This window comes from Tursiops truncatus, chromosome 3 (assembly GCF_011762595.2).
Source record: "Tursiops truncatus isolate mTurTru1 chromosome 3, mTurTru1.mat.Y, whole genome shotgun sequence".
Classification (NCBI taxonomy): domain Eukaryota; kingdom Metazoa; phylum Chordata; class Mammalia; order Artiodactyla; family Delphinidae; genus Tursiops; species Tursiops truncatus.
In genome coordinates, this window is record NC_047036.1 from 127,391,551 (window position 1) to 127,409,518 (window position 17,968).

A 17,968-nucleotide genomic window follows, 5' to 3' on the forward strand; every position below is an offset into this window, starting at 1 on the left:
GGTGTGGGAGTTTTAAGACCTCACTTTTTTTTCGATTGAGGTGAAATTCATATAACAAAATTAACCATTTTAAAGTTCAAGACTTCCTTGTTGGCGCAGTGGTTAAGAATCTGCCTGCCAATGCAGGGGACATGGGTTTGAGCCCTGGTCTGGGAGGATCCCACACGCCGCGGAGTAACTAAGCCCATGTGCCACAACTACTGAGTCTGCGCTCTAGGGCCCGCGAGCCACAGCCACTGAGCCTGTGCACCACAACTAATGAGGCCTGTGTACCCTAGAGCCTGCGCGCTGCAGCAACTGAGCCCATGCGCCACAACTACTGAAGCCTGTTTGCTCTAGGGCCCGTGTGCTGCAACTACTGAGCCCGCGTGCTGCAACTACTGAAGCCCATGTGCCTAGAGCCTGTGCTCCATAGCAAGAGAACCCACTGGAATGAGAAGCCCGCACACTACAACGAAGAGTAGCCCCTGCTCTGTGCAACTAGCAAAAGCCTGCACACAGCCATGAAGATCCAGCGTGGCCAAAGACAAATTAACAAAACAAAACAAAAAATTTCATTAAAAAATAATACAGGGCTTCCCTGGTGGTGCAGTGGTTGAGAGTCCGCCTGCCGATGCAGGGGACACGGGTTCGTGCCCTGGTCCGGGAGGATCTCACGTGCCGCAGAGCGGCCGGGCCTGTGAGCCTTGGCTGCTGAGCCTGCGCGTCTGGAGCCTGTGCTCCGCAGCGAGAGAGGCCACAACAGTGAGAGGCCCGCGTACCGCAAAAAAAAAAAAAAATAATAATAATAATAATAATACAGTGTGCAACTCATTGGCATTTAATACACATTGTTGTGCAACCATCACCTATCTAGTTGCAAAACATTTTCATTAAAAGTAAGTCCCTTACTCATTGAGCAGTTTTTCCCCATATCCTCTCTCCCCAGCCCCTGGCAACCACTAATCTGCTTTCAGTCTGCCATTTAAAACTTACACATTTTATTAACCATGTTAGTTAGAAATGTTGTAGATCATTATTTCCCAGAGGTTCTCCAGAACCTCTGATGCTCTCCAGAATGTTAATGGGTATATTACAAAGTTTAATGTTGTGGTCATAACATTAAGTTAGCCTTAATCTGAAATGTGCATTGTCTATCAAACTGTTGGACCACTACTTTTGTGAAGCATCTCCTGCAAAACCCTGAGAAGTGTGGAGAGAATATGGCTTATGTCACCCAGGACACAGAATACTGAACACAGAGATGTCCAGTAGGCTTTGTTGGTAAATCCACCATTGAGCGTACAATAGATCCAGGGGCCACACTTTTTGGTGCAGCCTTGACTTTGTATTTTCTTAGATGGTATGATACTCCTGTGGGGCCAAACAAGGTCAGGCCGGATAGCTTGCTTCCAGTTAATTATCCAAGATGAGGGCTTTGGTGTTTCATTTAACCCCTGTGGGTAAGGCATGGCATCATTATGCATAGAAATTGTTGAGGTAAATTTCCTCAGAAAGTGGGCTGTATGTCTGCTACCTTTTTTCATTCAGATTGCTTCTATCCTTGTGATACCTCCATAGAGGTATCTTCTATAACTACCTTTTAAAATATCCGCAGTCCTAACCTCTCCTTATCTTTCAGACTTTAAATGATTTTATTTTTCCCATTGTATCTAGAACATTACCAGGAACAGCACTTCACATTAATGTGTGTGATTTATATGCTGTGTATATAAAAAAATATATATAAATATTTGTAAATTTGTGTTAAAATACTTATAAATGTACAAATATAAGTATATATTTAATCAGAATTTAAAATTCACTTTAGAGTCAGAGCTCAAAAGAGGCTCCCCCGCCCCACCCCCATGCATGTTTCCTTACATGCACTTTCAGATCATTCCTGTGAACTCTGGTGACTTCAGATGTAGCTTGCCTTTCCCTCACCTCACTGTATTGGTAGAAGTCTACCATACTCCCTTAAGAATTTTTTTAGACTTTTTTTTGTTTTGGTTTGTTCTTAATTTTTAAATATTTATTTATTTATTTGGTTGCATCGGGTCTTAGTTGCGGCAGGCGGGCTCCTTATTTGTGGCTTGCTGGCTCCTTAGTTGTGGCTGTCTGACTCCTTAGCTGTAGCATGCAAACTCCTGGTTGCGGCATGCATGTGGGATCTAGTTCCCTGACCAGGGATCGAACCCGGGTCCCCTGCATTGGGAGCGCAGAGTCTTAACCACTGTGCTACCAGGGAAACCCCCTTCAGTAATTTTTTATGAGTACAGAAATAGCTCATAGAATATGACCATGGTGTCTGACCATGCTGTGTCGGTTCAGAGCTCATGCTTTCCTGTCAGGATGCCTTGGTTTACATTGCTCTTCTGTCTCTCACTAGCCTTGTGACCCGTGCAGTCTTGTTCCTTAACCTCCCTGGCGCATAGTTTGCTGGTCTCTATTAGGTGTGCTAACAACCTTGAAAGGGTTGTTGTGAAGATTAAATGAGATAATAAAAGTGAAGTATATAGAATACTTCTCTGCATAGTAAGTACTGTTAGATATTTATTTTAAAAAATATTACAGTAGAAAACCACTGAGTACCAGCAAGGAGCGTAAATTGAGTTCATTGGAATCTTGAGTAACCCTTTGTTTGCTGTACTTCTCTTGGCAAAAAAGAAAGCCCAAGACATAGTGGGAAGTTTCTTTTTTTTCCTGCACTAAGATCTGGTATCTTTAGTATCTTCAGTATTTTCCCAAATTCTGTTCAGGCAAATAGCATTTTAAGATTATATTTAGATGAAATTCATGATGTTTTTGAGACATATATGTACTTTGCATAAACATGTGCAACAAAGTCTTTCCACATTAGGTGATGATGGGATTTTATTCTAAGCCTCCCAATCCATGGAGAAGGTGGCAATTTTTATTTATATTCTATTTATATAATTCTGTGGGAATATAAGATGTGCTTTAATAAGTACAAAGAGAGTTACTCTGCTGCACTGTTTAAATTGACTTTTTGACTTTTGAACTAGCTTGCATACCTAACTGCTTTTCCATGTATCTGTTAGTGGGAAAATTATGTGTTCTGAGTTTGAGACAAAAAACTGCGCTGTGAGCACGTAGGTGATTTGTAACCTGCTGGTTCCTTGTTTTGTCTTGGTTTTATAGCTTTGTTTTGTCTTTGGTAGTCAGTAGCCCATAAGCACTCTGTAAGTCTGTTCACCTTGGTTCTTACAGCCCATCATGTTCAGAGGTGAGGTCCGTCTGAATGTGGAAGAAAAGAAGACTCGAGCCGCCCGGGAAGGAGACCGCCGAGATAACCGCCTTCGGGGACCTGGAGGCCCTCGAGGTGGGCTGGGTGGTGGGATGAGAGGCCCACCCCGTGGAGGCATGGTGCAGAAACCAGGATTTGGAGTGGGAAGGGGCATTGCTCCAAGGCAGTGAATTGCTCTTCACCGATCTTCAGGCAGCAGTACAAACCCTAGCTCCCACAGAATGGTGATTTCTTCAGCCAACCTTTTGGTATCTTGGAATCTGATCCTAGTCTATGATAAACTGCTTAAGTTTGTACAATTCTACTTTTTGTGTTACTGGTGTGTGCTCCTTCCCCTCTCACCCCCACCCCTCCACCTTTTAGTCCTTCACTTCCAGTTTTGTGGAATGATATTTTAGGAAAAGTGGATTTTTAAAGAAGAAAAAAAAAAGACTGCGTTTCCTTGCTTTATTTGCATATAGACTGGATTTTTTTTTAACAGTTTCCCCAAAGGAATGTGTCTTGCTTATTACTGACATTTGGTATGTTTCATTCATTGGAATATTTCTTACTTATTTTCTACATGTTTCAAAAGCCTGTGAGAATTACAGGATTTGATAAACATTTTGAAGGCAGGAAGAACCCAAATTGTCTCTTCTTTGAGAGTCATAACTACCTTCTGGTGTGGAAAAATTGCCATTGGAAAAATTGACAATTTAAATTCTCTCTGGTATGGTTAAAAACTGAATAAAAGGTGTTAGTAGAGTTTTTCTTTGGATACGTGGTTGCAGAACAGTTCCAAAACCTGTTTTTACCATTGAAATTTAAACTGTGAGATAGGTTTTAAATGTCTAGAATGCAACTGATAAGCTTTTCTTGAACTGTTAGATTTTTTTTTTTGAAGTAGAGTTTTTTCATGTTTAATTTGTATTTGTTAAAAAAAAAACCAAAAAGACCCCAGAAAATTTCAAAAATCTGAATAACACAAAACCAGAGCAAAACTGTTGTGCCTTCTATTTATCTTTGATTCCAGTCTTGGCAATTGTTTAAAAGAAAAATAATAATAAAAAAAATAAGATTTGTTCTATTAGGTTCAGAGTATGTTGGGAATTATAGAATCCCTCTTTCACCCTGTATGTCTTGTGTTCATTTGTTATGCCTTATTCTGAAATTGAGTCTCAAACTGGAATGCTTTTGAGGTCAGATGCTTCTGTAGAGGTCCTTTGACCTGAGTAGTTCAGCATTTGTATTAAGTTTTATTTCAGTGTCTCTTCAGAATCCTAATCGTGGCCCGTAAGAAAGAATGTGACTTTAATATTGGACTTTGCTGGTGTGCTTGAGTGTGCACTAGTTTTTTTTCTTAAATCATAGCCATATGGTAAATTTTCTATTTTGTTATGCTTCCCTTTTATTGGTGGGCATGCAGTGAGTGTTTCTTGGAAATGGCCAATTTTTTTTTTTTTTTTTTCTTTGTGGTACGCGGGCCTCTCACTGTTGTGGCCTCTCCCGTTGCGGAGCACAGGCTCCGGACGCGCAGGCTCAGCAGCCATGGCTCACAGGCCCAGCCGCTCCACGGCATGTGGGATCTTCCCGGACCGGGGCATGAACCCACGTCCCCTGCATCGGCAGGCGGACTCTCAACCACGGTGCCACCAGGGAAGCCCAGAAATGGCCAATTTTTATTAAAATGTTTCTGGAAGAAAATTTAATCTGGCAATATAGACTAATACTCGTTTTGCATAGTATATTACTGTTGAGTGCTCTTAGGGAGATGGTTGAAGGTTTTGTTTACACATTTGTGAAGCAAGCCTTTGCATGATAACTTGTCATTAATCGAAGGGCAATGAGCTTGTCAAGTTTAACTTATTTGTTTTCTTAACAGTATTCATCTTTAGGACTATTGTTTGAGGATAGAATATTAGTAGGAATAGGAATGTTTGTTTTGCTGTTACTGGGAAACTCTAGGTTTGCTGAAGGGTGTAGCCTTAAACTAAAATGAAGTTTGATGTTATCAGTTGACCCTCAGTACCTCAAATATTTGAAAATTGGCAACATTTCTTTCACATAAAGAAACTTTTATAACTGAGTCACATGGCTGTGTTTTGGGTCAGTTTAAATAACTAATTGGTAACCACTTCATTTGGCCCAGGCCAGTGATAATTGGAAGAAATTCAGCTTGTACTTTCGTAGCTTATATTAAGCTTGTGGTAGAAAGAAGAAAATTTAGCCTGAGTTATTTTTGAGAAAAAAATTGAGTTGCAGTAAGTGTTTGGTGATAAATTATAGATAACCTAGAAACCATTTTTCATAAGTGAATACTAAACCGTACATTTCAAAAAGTTCTTCCTCCTTAGAACAGAGCTTTAAGGGCACTAACTAGGTGCAGTGTTTCTCAACTTGGGGCTGTTACTATATCCTAGAGGACATGCAGAAATGTGTGGGATTTTTGGTGGGTTGGGGGTAGAGGGAGATGCATACCCTGCATCTAGGGTTTGCTGGGTGGGGGCCAGTGGTGCCAAGTGCCCTTTGAAAATGAAGCAACCCCATTGAGAACACAGGTAGTCCCTACTCCTGTAATTCATGGTGGGTGGAATGGTGGACTAGGGCAACTGCAGTGAAAGTTGTCCTTCCTCTGAAATAGAGCCTCAGAAAAATAAACAAATTAGCAAGTAAATCTCTCTCAGGAATTATAGTAACAACTACTGTAAGTAATAATCTCAGCTTTCCTTTATCTGTACCAATTGTGTGTGTTTTTTTTTTTAATTTGGAGAGGTAGTAGCAATGTACTAGATGCTGCTTGTAATTTATTGCAGGGGATTACTGCATAATTTCAGAAAAGAAAAGATTGCTTCAATAATTTCAAGTTATCATAATTGGGATATTATGGTGTTTTGATTAGCATTGGACTTTATAAATAGGATTTAGCGTCATGGTTAACACTATTAAGTATCCAGCTATCATCAATTACATTATTGCTGATGGAATAAACATGTCACCCTAGATACACATATATTCACATATTTCACAGTTAAAGAGTGAAAATAAAATAGATTAGGGCAAGATTTTCTGTAGACAGCATCAACTCATCACATTCAACATAATTTTTCATCTGTAGGAATGGCCCAACATGCAGTTCTTTACTGAGTTTAATTCACCCATGAATATTTTAGCTAGGTAAGACTAGTTTGGTTCAGTGGGTCTCCTAAGGTCTGTTGAAAATAAATAGATCTTGGTTGTACAAAAATAATTTTGTTTGCTTTTGTGCTGAGGTTGGGCTTTACTTGTGTCTCCTGTGTTCTCAACTTTTTGAGCTGTTGCTGTGGAGCAGTGAAATGGATAATGCAAAAATACTTATTTGGCTTTGGATGAGTAGGTTACTACCACAGTGTTAGTTGAATTGCACTTTAGTTTTAGGTTAGACAACTAAATTTTCACAACTATAACCCTGTGGGTTAGGTGCGATTTCTCCCAAAGTAATAGATGAAGAAATGACATCAGAGGCCTCAAAGTCATCCATGTAGCTTAGGAGCAGATTGGCTTCCAAAACTCTTGCTTTTTCTCTAAAACCATAATGCCTACGTATTTATATTTGAATGACATTAGGGGCATAGGGCATGAAATAACTACAGTATAGAGACTTGAGTCTGCAAACATTCGGATCAAGGTTAGCATTACTGTTCTCCATTTCCTTTAGGGTAAAGTAGATGCATAAACATTGATTTTGTAGGGCTTTGCAGACTGTATGGTAACACAGTAATATTGAGTTACAAGATTATTTTCTCATCTGGTTTGATAATACATTTGATACAATTTAATCTAGATATGGAAGTAATATTTTTATCAGCATCATACAGATGAGTTTATAACAGTTGTGTTTTGCTTATAACTGCCATCCTCTGATGCTTTTCTTCATCCCTTTTATATTTGAAAACCTTTGTAGAGTTGAATGATTTAGTGGAAAACGTGGCACTTTATAGAAAACAATTTGTTCGAATCCATATGAAAATTTCTTTCTACGAGGTTTAAATTTGTAGACCATTGTTCATGTTGTGGCTTATTTTAAGTAAATGATTGCATTTGTCAAATCTACTGATCTAAAAATATCTTTTATATTAAAGTTTTATTTTTGTGCTACTTGAAAGAATCTCTGCAGGAACTGCATACAAATTAGATAATTGTTGAAGTTTCAGTTTAGCAATTTTGAACCTTGTAAAAGAAGCAAGTTCAGCATCTATTTGAAATTGGGGTTCTAGCTAACTGCCTAATATAATATACCACAGATGGGCAGTGGACAGTTAGAGGTACTTTCGCAAATGTTTTAGAAACCTTAAAGAGTGTGTTAGCAACTTAGCAATGTCTTATGTGGGATGGGGTTGTAGGTTAAAGTTGCTCATCAAGTAATGGCCATATTGTACTAGATAATTAAACAAGGATTTGTGGTTTTAAGGTAGTAATATCTTTTAGAATTTGTTTACTTTAATATCGAGGTTCTGGGGACCATAGATAGGCTTGTGAACTCTTGCTAGACTGAATTAAAGAAGAAATGGTGGCACGTGTGAGATAAAACTTTTATTTTCATTCTTTTTAGTAGGTATGTATCTAACTTAGGATGATGCTAAAATTAGACTGCTTTGCTCATGCTCTCATGAAGCAGTCTTTCATAATGGCCTGAGTGAGTTGAGTGAGAAGTTGATTAAAGGTGGCCTACAGCCCTTAACCAGTTTTGCTTATGATTATGCTTATGTATTGGCTTAGAATCAAAGTTGTTTTCCTTTTTTTTTTTAATTTATTTTTGGCTGTGTTGGGTCTTTCTTGCTGCGGGCGGGCTTTCTCTAGTTGCGGCGAGCAGGAGCTACACTTCGTTGTGGTGCGCGGACTTCTCATTGCGGTGGCTTCTCTTGTTGCGGAGCACAGGCTCTATGCATGCGGGCTTCAGTAGTTCCGGTGCACGGGATTCAGCAGTTGTGCCTCGCGGGCTCAAGAGCGCAGGCTCAGTAGTTGTGGCTCACGGGCTTAGTTGCTCCGCGACATGTGGGATCTTCCTGGACCAGGGCTCGAACCCCTGTCCCCTGCATTGGCAGGCAGATTCTTAACCACTGCGCCACCAGGGAAGCCTCTGTCTTTGATTGCATGACTTTTGAAGTCGACCTCTCTTCCAGTTTCCACTTGAACCTGGTAGCTTTTTCTAGTTCCCAGTGAGAGGAAAATAAAATAGTATTAGAAATCATTTCTCCTCTTACTTCCATAAACCATGTGACCTGAATAGTTACAGAAATCCATATGTGTTTATTACTTTGAAATATGTCCAGTATCACAGATTCCTAAGGGACTCGTATCCAATGTGTTTTTGTTTTTTAAAAAAGTAAGCAATGCTTACCAAAAATTCACTGTTGAATTACTTTAGCAGGTATTTATTTTTCGGAAACCCATTTATGGGAAGTTTGCCTGTATTATTGGTTGTAGTTAGAGGGATGGTTGTATCATTTAATATGTATATAAACAGTTTTAACTACTGCTATATTAACCACTTTGGTTACTGATAATCTCCCTAAGCTTTGTTGTCACCTGTTTGACTTTGGGTTTGGTTTAAATTCTTAAATGTTTTTATGAGGAGCGTATGTACCCTGATTTGGGCCTTTTAAATGAAGACATAAGGATGTAGGAAAGAAGAAGGGACTTCGTTTCTTTAAAGATTCAGTGTACACTCTAGATTATGCAGAACACATGATGTTAAAAATAAATTCGTATAGGTAGATGTTGGTTTTGAAGAAGAGTGGGGTGGGCATGGAACTTAGCTGATGGGATAGGAATCATTTACGGTTTATATAAAAGAAAAAAATCATAATTTTAAGTGAGAAACATCAGAATAGTTCCATAAAGTTTTTCTTCCCATACTGATGGTTACCACAAGAAACAGGAGACTCCTGTAATTCTTAGAATATTAGTGCTGGAAAGGACTAAGGTGATTTGTATAACCCCTTAAGTTTTCAAAAGATAGATGGCCCAGATTACTAGTACAGAGTTTCAAGTCAGCTTAAAGCACATTCGGGAATTGCCAGTCCTGCCCTATGTTCGCTCTGTAAGCCAGAGCTGTTAAAGGGTAGGATGTGGGGAGAAAAGGGAAGGAGCCACATTTTATATGCTTACTCCGTTGCTTCATTAGCTCCATTTTCATACCCAAGTTTTCTGTTTTCATAGAACTGTTTTAATGCCCAATTCTACCAGGGCCTGTTGTCAGTAAGGACATTAACTGTGTTCCCCTCAGGGATGGGTTTACTACTAGCTGTCAGAAAGCTATTGGGTATCCTAATGTGTTAATAGCTGAAACTCAGCTGTAATTTTCTCCTAAATCCTTCAGCATTTTGCATTCTGTACATTGTGGTGCTTTTTCCACCTTGTATTGTTATAACTGTAAGCTCCTAAGGGGCAGCAATTTGGTCTTAGGCATGTACCCTGTTCAGTGCCTGGCAGCACCGTGTTTGAATCAGGGTCCTAATCTTCCTTTCCACTGATTTTCCCTGTACTTCGTGAAAGGATGCTCCAGCCATGCTGAACTACTTAACGGTTCCTCTAACAAGCCAGGTATGGCTGATTCCGTGGCTTCAAGTGCCTTCACTTCCCTGAAGATAGACTTGCATCTGCATTCTCCTCACCACCCCCATCTCTCCCAAATCTCTTACCATCAAAGCCATTTTTTTCAAGGCCTAGTTTGAGCTTTTTTTTTTTTTCCCCTAAGAGAAAAGATGTCTTACGAGAGGGTAGCCCCCTTTTAGGAGTTGATTTGTGCAGAATTTGAAGTGAGGAACAAATTTATTCTCATCTACTTTCCTTACACATTGTCCCTCCTGTTTGAAATTCTGTCCCAACCTTCACTTTAAAATGTGCTCCTAGAATACTTTATACCTTTCTCTTAGCTAATAACTTACCCCTTCAACCTAGAATTAGAACAGACCTACCTTATGAGACCATAATCTCCTGGAGGACAAGGACTTGAGGATTAATCTCTTTATTCCTCCTTCCTCCTGGAGGTACATGAAAGCATCCGTAAATGATGATTCACTCAATTAATAAATTAATGTATTTCTGTTTTCTTTCTCACAAGGGAGGCATGCCTAGAGACCAGACTTAATTCAGTAAATTATAGGCCCTGTGCATTTCATAGTGGAGGGGATTGTTGGGAAATTTTGAGGGGTGGGCAGAGGAGGGAGGAAGTCACTGGTCATTTTGAAGTACTTCCATCCCCGGTCTGGGCCCTTAGCTATTTCTTTCTGATTGTGCGCAGTATATCCTGGGCACTTTGTGTTTATGCACAAGAATTGTATGTGCCAAATTTCAATTCCCAAACCTACTCTGTTCTCAGTTTGTCATCACCCATGCCATAAGTCTAAGTCACCTTAGACTTATGTCTTAGTCACCTTAGACTCAGTCTTAGTCATCTGCTTCTTGTTTCCTTACTTACTCCAGTGTCCAGCTAAGTCCTGTCAGTTCTACCTCAGCAGTCTTTCACATCTTCCTCCTCACTTAGATAATTTCAGTGGCCTCTCAGCTTCCTTGACCTCTTCTTATTCCCAGCCTACTTTCTACGTGATATTAGATACATCTTACTGAAACCTAGCTCTGACCATGTATCCCATGTATGTGTTCTATCCTCCCTACTAGACTGTAAGCTCCTTATGGGCAGGATCTGTGTCTGAGTCATCTTTGTATCTCCCATAGCACCTATCAATAAATATATCTTGAATGAACAGCGTAAAGCCTTGTCTTAAGTGAAATGATGTTTTCCAGATGATATGTAGGTTCCTCTCGGGTAATGGGGAGATTTCAAAAGTTCTCCTAATATAAAGTCGGTTAACTAGTAACAACTGTGAGTTAACCACAGGGAAAATTTCAGAAAAACTTTAATTTTTTTTCCATTGGAATCAGCATGGATATGTGTATATGGATGGTTCAATAAATATATTTTTATATACATGTATCACAGAAATTTTACATTCCATCTTCAAACTGCAGAAATAGATTTTTTTTAACAAGCCAAAAAATAACTGCCATAACATTTATGACTTCATGCAAAAAATGGGGAAGAATCAGGGACAAAGGGGAATTAATTGGTTGTTCAAGGTGAAGAGTCCAGTGAGAAGTAGAAAGGTACAGTAGGAAGCGATTGCTTAACATGCTGCTTAAGGCGGTAGCCAAACAAATCCTTAACTGCAGCATTAAGGCCATACCAAGTGTATACACATATACAAAGAAATTTCCATAGAAAAGGCATACTGTCACATTTTCTTCCAGGAGAGGATGAGGAGCTTTGTGACTAATCCTCACCCAAATTTCCAGGCCAGTTAATTGTTTAAGATGTCCCCAGGTTACTTAGAAATGTCTTCTACTTTGGCCAACTGTCAGTTACTGCTCTGTGGGCTTGTGACTTTCGTAGTCTCTTACAGGGAAGTATGAATCATCTTGAACCTCTTCCATCATGGGTGATCAAGCACTTCGTAGCTTAACTAACACTGCCCAGCCCAGCATAGTTTTTACATCTCGCCAAAGTATTGTAATTCGCATTTGTCTTAGCTGTAACAGACTGTGTAGCCAATGATGGCATTGTGACCTGAAGAACTAAACAGTGCCTTTCTGTTCTTTGGGGTTAAGGTAACTTTTTGAATAGTTAAAGTGTAATGAACCGGAGTGTGAGGTTTCAGGTAACGACCCCTGGAGTTGTTGAAAGTTAATAATCAACTTCTATCCCCACTGTGTCACACATTTAAGTTGGCAGCTACCTTTTTGGAAAAAAGGAAATGTAAAATCACTTGCAGAAATATCGTAACATGGGATTTGCTCTTCTGCCTAAACATCAAGTCAGGCAACTTTTAAGACAAAGGGCATATTTTTTGTGCAAATATCAAATGGGTGAAATAGGGAGAACATGGGCAAGTCCTTTGGAGATGACTTCCAGTTATGCAGAAGTCATTTGCTTTGGCAAGGTTGGGGGGCAACTCTAGAGACTAGCACATTTTAGTGGATGAATTGTCCAAAAACAAAAAAAAATTAAATCTAAGATAAATTATGTAAATAAAATACAGTGACTGACTTTGAGCCTTTATTTGATGATGTTACCACTCGTTTTGGAGTGTTTTAGATCAGTCTAACACTGCTTTTTCATTAGTGTTGTCTTAGCTGTGAATTGGATATCAAGTAGTCATGTTCGTCCCCAATTCTTTATGGGCCAGTTTCCAAGTAGGGCCCAGGGTATTCACAACAACTGTGGCTGCAAGGTAATTTGTCTCCTCCCGTGGGTTCCCTGGGTCAGTCAAGTTTGAGAATGAGGTCTCTGGAAATGGCTTGTTCTGGGAGAGGACCAAATAATGTGTGATTTGGGAGCACTTTAGTATGTTTTGAACACTTAGAAAGTGAGCAGTCAGTATCCTTTCCAACTGCCTTTCACCCAAACTGACACTAGTTATTTACATTGCAGTAATTTGCATGGGTTCTAGATACAGCACTTTTGGACTGATCCAGACAATGAGACATGTGGATCCCCTTTGGCAACCTTGCTGAGAGGCTTAAAAGCATTAAGAGTTTTGTCTTGGACACTTTGTAGTTCATGTTGTACGCCTCAAGTCTAATTACAGCAGGGAAGATGTGTATTGTGTCGTTTTTCAAACTTATTTGGAGGCTGCTGAGGTCCTTGGTATGTTTGTCTTGAAAGTAGAACTTGGCTATTTAACTTGCTTTAAAAAAAATTTTTTTTTTGAGAAAGTTGTACTTTTGTTTAATATGCGCAAGAATCACATTGGGTAGGTATTTAATCTGTGTCCAGTATACTAAGTAGCAAGACACACCCCTTTGGGATTTAATTCACTCATCTCATTTTAACTGTTGTTTATGCTGAAAATATTATAATGGATCACATATTGGAAGGTTGAACCATTAAAATGTGAAATAGTCTGAATTTTAAATGCTCTGAAATGCATTGTGGGAATGTCCAATTTTTTTGTCTCTTGCATACTATTCTGGCTAAATGGCATGTTGAGCGTGGTACACCTTTAAATGTGGTAGAAATATATATCTAACATGGAAAAAACAGTTTAGCAAATTGATTATTTGATATATAAGCACCACTTCTAAAAAAGATGTGGGGCAATCTTTCATCTATTACTAGGATAGGTAATACTAACCTTCTCTTTCCCAAAAATATTCTTTCTAAAGAAAGGCAAATCATTCTGAAAGAAATTATTCTTTTTACATACTTCCACAAGCAGTGACTTATTAAAACCAGTTATGTTTTGTCTGTTTTTTTTTTTTCTATTCATATGTGACTTTTTCACGCTCCATACCCTTTTTACTTTATAGTCATTATTTCGTCCTTTGAATAGATGCTCTTTGGGTTGGGAGAATCATTTTAGTTACAGCTGAAAATAAAAAGGACATGCTAGATTATTCTTTTCTTCTAGGTCATCTCTGTTTAATATTTCAGATCAACAAAATGTAATAGTACTAGGATCACAATCTCTTCATTGCAAATAGCTACATTGTACTAAGAATTGCCTTGGTTTGAGATTTGACAAAAGAAGAAACTCTAGAAGTAACTTTTTTCAGAATCACTGTAGAATAGTGAGCTGAATGTAGAACCATGACTCTACTGTACCTTTATTGTCCCCTTTCTAGTGCCTACCTACCACAAACTAAATGCATAATACTTGGCTTGAATTGATGATGTCCTAGAAGATGTGACTTTCTAGTGGGTATTAACTATATCTGCTGCTGAGATGAAGGGAAAGGCAAGTTCCCTGCAACAAAGTACAGGTAAATTTGAATTAGGCTGGAAGTATCAGTTAATGGAGAGAGGGGATTGAATGAACTGCTTTGCAAACCATGAGGGAGTATCCTATTGGTCTGTCTTTGAGAACTGACATACTCAATAGAGTCCTGACCCTTTATTCTACATTTAAGGTTGTCCTGATGCGTTCCAAGTCTGTCTTTCCAAACATGCCTACCGTTCATTAGACTTCAGCCGAATGGATAGTCTCTGTGCCTTATATTGTGCCTCTTGTTATTTACCTCCATATTTCTTACTCATGTTCCTTCTGCTGGAATACTCATACCATCCGTCAAAATCTCCCATGTTTTTCAATCTTGCTACTGCTCAAATGGCTCTTAAGCCGTGAAACATATCATGTTTTATTTTCTGCATGGTCCGTGGTACCCTCCTTTGTCACGTATTTCCTGCATTTCACATTAGTAAGTATTACCAAGTATTGGTAAGTACCAAGTATTTTGGTACTTCTTAGTAAGTACCAAGCTGCTTACTTATTAGTAAGTACCAAGTATTTTGGTACTTCTATTAGCCCCTCCTGTGATGTAGGAAAAGAAGGTCTGCTTTATTCTGATGCCCTGCTTTCATTGTACACTGTCTTGCCACAGTAGATTTAATAAAGAGCAGGTAGGTGGAGACAGGCAGGTGCAGGGAGGTTAAAAACACAAAGCTGATAGAAAACCTGCACAGAATATGTACATTCTAGCCCTGGCTATGACACTTTCTTTTGAAACCTCCTCCTTGAGCTTTCAGCTAAAACCTTGAAGGGTTAAGCTGCTTTCTCTAGGCTGAGACATTTTGAAAAATCATCCAAAGGCAAGTACTTAACAGTTGCCAGGAGACCCGCTGAACCTGACTTGTGGTCACTAAACAGGGTCCATTCAGAGCGCCACTTTGCTCACCAGCATCCAGAGCTGCACAGAAGGAGCGGCCCTGGTCCTCAGAGTGGTCGCCAAGACCTTTCTGGTGTCACTGCTGGTAGCTGATGGTTCTGTTAGGCCAGACGCCAAACTTGATGCAGCTGAAGTGTCATGGATGAGGCCAAAAGGGACTTCGGCAATGTAGTAAGAAGAAGCCTACCCCCATGAACTGGTCTGGCTAGATTATACACATCAAGTTACCTAGGCGATTGTTAAGTCAGGAACAAAAGGACTTGGAGACAAGCAGTAGCTTACTAATATATATTTTCTGAGTGTGTGGGGGAGGGTTACGTCCACATATTTACCTATGATTTTATTTTCCCACTTAATTTCCAGAGCCTGGATAGGAGTCAAGAGCTGTTAGAAGGCCCTCCTTTATTGGAACATTGGTCAGGCTGCCACTTGTAATACTCTTGTTTCAGTGGTACCTCATATAAACAGTTGCTCCGTCTTTACCTCCGCAGCTGCTTGGGGGAAGTGGTTACCTTGTGTTTAACACTTTCAAAGGTGGGTGAGACTACAGTTAACATAAATCTAAAAAGTAAACTGCTGTGGAAAATAGTTTTTTGTTTAGAGTCTGAGCTCAGATGTCCCATCCTCCAAGAGACCTGTCCTGAATTCTTTCTCTGCCTCATCTGTTACCAGATCTTCTCTTGAATTAGTTATTCATATCCATATCACATCTCACTTCACTAAATATAAGTTCTGTAGTTAGGGATGGTGCTTATCTTTGGTTCCTATGCCTTGTATTGTTTGTAGTAGGTTCTTAGTTGAGTGACTGTTTTAGAGGGATTCTAGACTTAGGAAAGACTTTCAGAAAAGTTCTAGTCCTTACCCAGGAGTCCAGCCAAATCCAAGCCATTCCAGGACACAGTGACCTCTCATGCAAGACTACAGACAAGGTGTTCTCGTGGTCCTCCAAATGCCATTTATTCCCATTCTGCCCTGTTGTTTACTCATTTTGCTCTCTTCCACAATTCCTTTAGCCAGAAAATGCCCCCATATCAATTCCAAATCCTTCATGTACCAAAAACTGGATTAGTAGGCTCTCAACCTTTTAAGGTGGACTGATTTATATTCATTGTTCATTACCAAGTTCTGAGAAGAGGAAGGCCAAGGATTGTCTTGGTTGGTTCTTGATCTAGAAGATGTTTGATTTCCAGTCTAGTACAAGATAGTATGCCTTGGCACATAACAGGTTACAGGAGGTTAAATTTATGTGTATTGGAATGTACCTAGGCAAAAAGAACCATGTGCTTTATCAGTTAGAAGATACATTTGAGTTAAACTAATGTCTCTTCAATATACTGCTTTTTAATGTAAACTAAACTAAATTATTTTAATGTAAACTACCACATCAATTACTTGATTTTATACTCAACAATTTGGGAAGATAAGAGCTTTTTACAGGCAGGTGACTAAGGTCACAGAGAGTGAAGTAATTTGTTGAAATCAAAAACAGATGAGGTCAACATGTCATGCCTGTTCCAGTGATGTGAAACTTCCGCAAGGCTGTGACTTGGGCTAGTAACATAAGCTTTCTGAGCTGCCGTTTCCTGATCTATAAAAGGAGAAATAGGATTAGGGCCATTGTGGGAATTATATAATTTATAAGTTATATAATTTAAAGAGACTGACATACAGTAGGTGCTCAACAATATTATTGTGATATTCAAGGTTTGCTCATATTCTCTTAATGGTCTACGTATGAGTGACCACTATTCACAGAGCTTAATATGGTGCTTCTATTTAGCTGGTACTCATGGTATCCATGGGAAAAAGGGATGCAGGTGCTTGGTAAGTGGAATCGGTTCTAGAATTTAGGTCTCAGTGTGTGTTCAGGCTCTGAGGCAAGTGTGGTGTAATTCGCCAGTGAGAATCCTTGGGGCTAGTCATGCAGTGTCACTGAATCAGCTGCTCTGCAGGGCGGGTGGATTTAGCCCTTTGGGAGCCAGCCTCAATTCTGAAAGAAAGATTTCTGGTGACCTCTTCTGGCAAACAGGAAGAAGTGATAAGGAGCTTCAGAGAGATTGAAATAATGGAAATGCTCTATGGTTTACATCAAGGGGGTGGAGTTAGCATTCATTATGTCATTTTATCGAGACAGTGGGGCTGTGATGTGAACATTATCCCCAAATATATAAAGAAACTGAGGGCTGGAGAGGTGATGGTTTTGCTCAAGATCACTTGCCTACTTGCGTTTCAGCCTTCTAACTTGAAGCTCGTGGCTTTTCCAGTGCACCAGGAAAATCACAAGTGGGTTTAGAGAGGAAAGCTGAGAGGAGAAAAGGGAGAGTGGGATCACCTTAGAGTCTGGGGATGTCTTTATGTTTTTTCTGCAACTATAAGGCAACTGGAGAAGTGGCCTTTAAAAAAAACAACAAAAACTTTACAGCTGGGAAAACTCGTCAGGCTCAACTAATTCAGTACTTCTGTTTTACAGATAGGAAAACTGAGGGGAAAATAGGAAAGAATTTTACAGTGACTCTCTATATTAACTACCCAGACTATACAACTACCATTTCACTGTATTTGTTTTATCACACATCTATCCATTCTAGAGGTCTTTTTAAATATCCCTGGGTTGAATCTTTCAGGGGCAAAGAAGGAAGTGGCTATATGGTGATGGGGAGCAGGGGTAGGAAACGGTTTCCTAATGGAAACATTATGGTTTCTATTTTATTATCTTATGCGAAATCTATTAATTTATTTTTAACTTTGGAACCCGAAAAAAGTTCAATCTGCAATATTCTCATTAATTTCAGGGCCAGATGAAGGGAGAGTGAAGATCATTTGTCATAATGTCACCCTATAAATATTTTGAAGAGATTCTATTGCTATAAACCATAAACACATCCCTGTTGGGAAAGACAGGAGCAGTGTTTTCTGATTATAAGGAGTGTTTGTTGGAGCTACAGGCGTGTGGAAGCAATTTCAGGAACATCGCTGTGAGGGTGAGGTTTGTTTGGGGGTGGGGGGCGATTGGAGAGGGCTGGCTCAACTCCAGCC

At 39.5% G+C, this 17,968-nt stretch overlaps 1 protein-coding gene across 6 annotated transcripts in view; it reads left to right on the forward strand.

Moving 5' to 3' along the window:
• The window catches only part of G3BP1 (G3BP stress granule assembly factor 1), a 65,787-nt gene that overhangs the window by 27,247 nt on the left and 20,572 nt on the right, over positions 1-17,968 (forward strand). For 4 of the 6 annotated variants that reach the window (XM_073802734.1, XM_073802736.1, XM_073802735.1 and 1 more), the window contains exons 12-13: positions 3,214-14,029; positions 17,725-17,913. In XM_073802734.1, coding sequence (XP_073658835.1) covers positions 3,214-3,420 — 207 coding nt within the window. In that variant the 3' untranslated portion in view covers positions 3,421-14,029; positions 17,725-17,913. Of the gene's footprint in view, positions 1-3,213; positions 14,030-17,724; positions 17,914-17,968 lie in introns of those variants that run through there. The other 2 variants (XM_004317947.4, XM_073802738.1) reach the window with 2 other exon arrangements.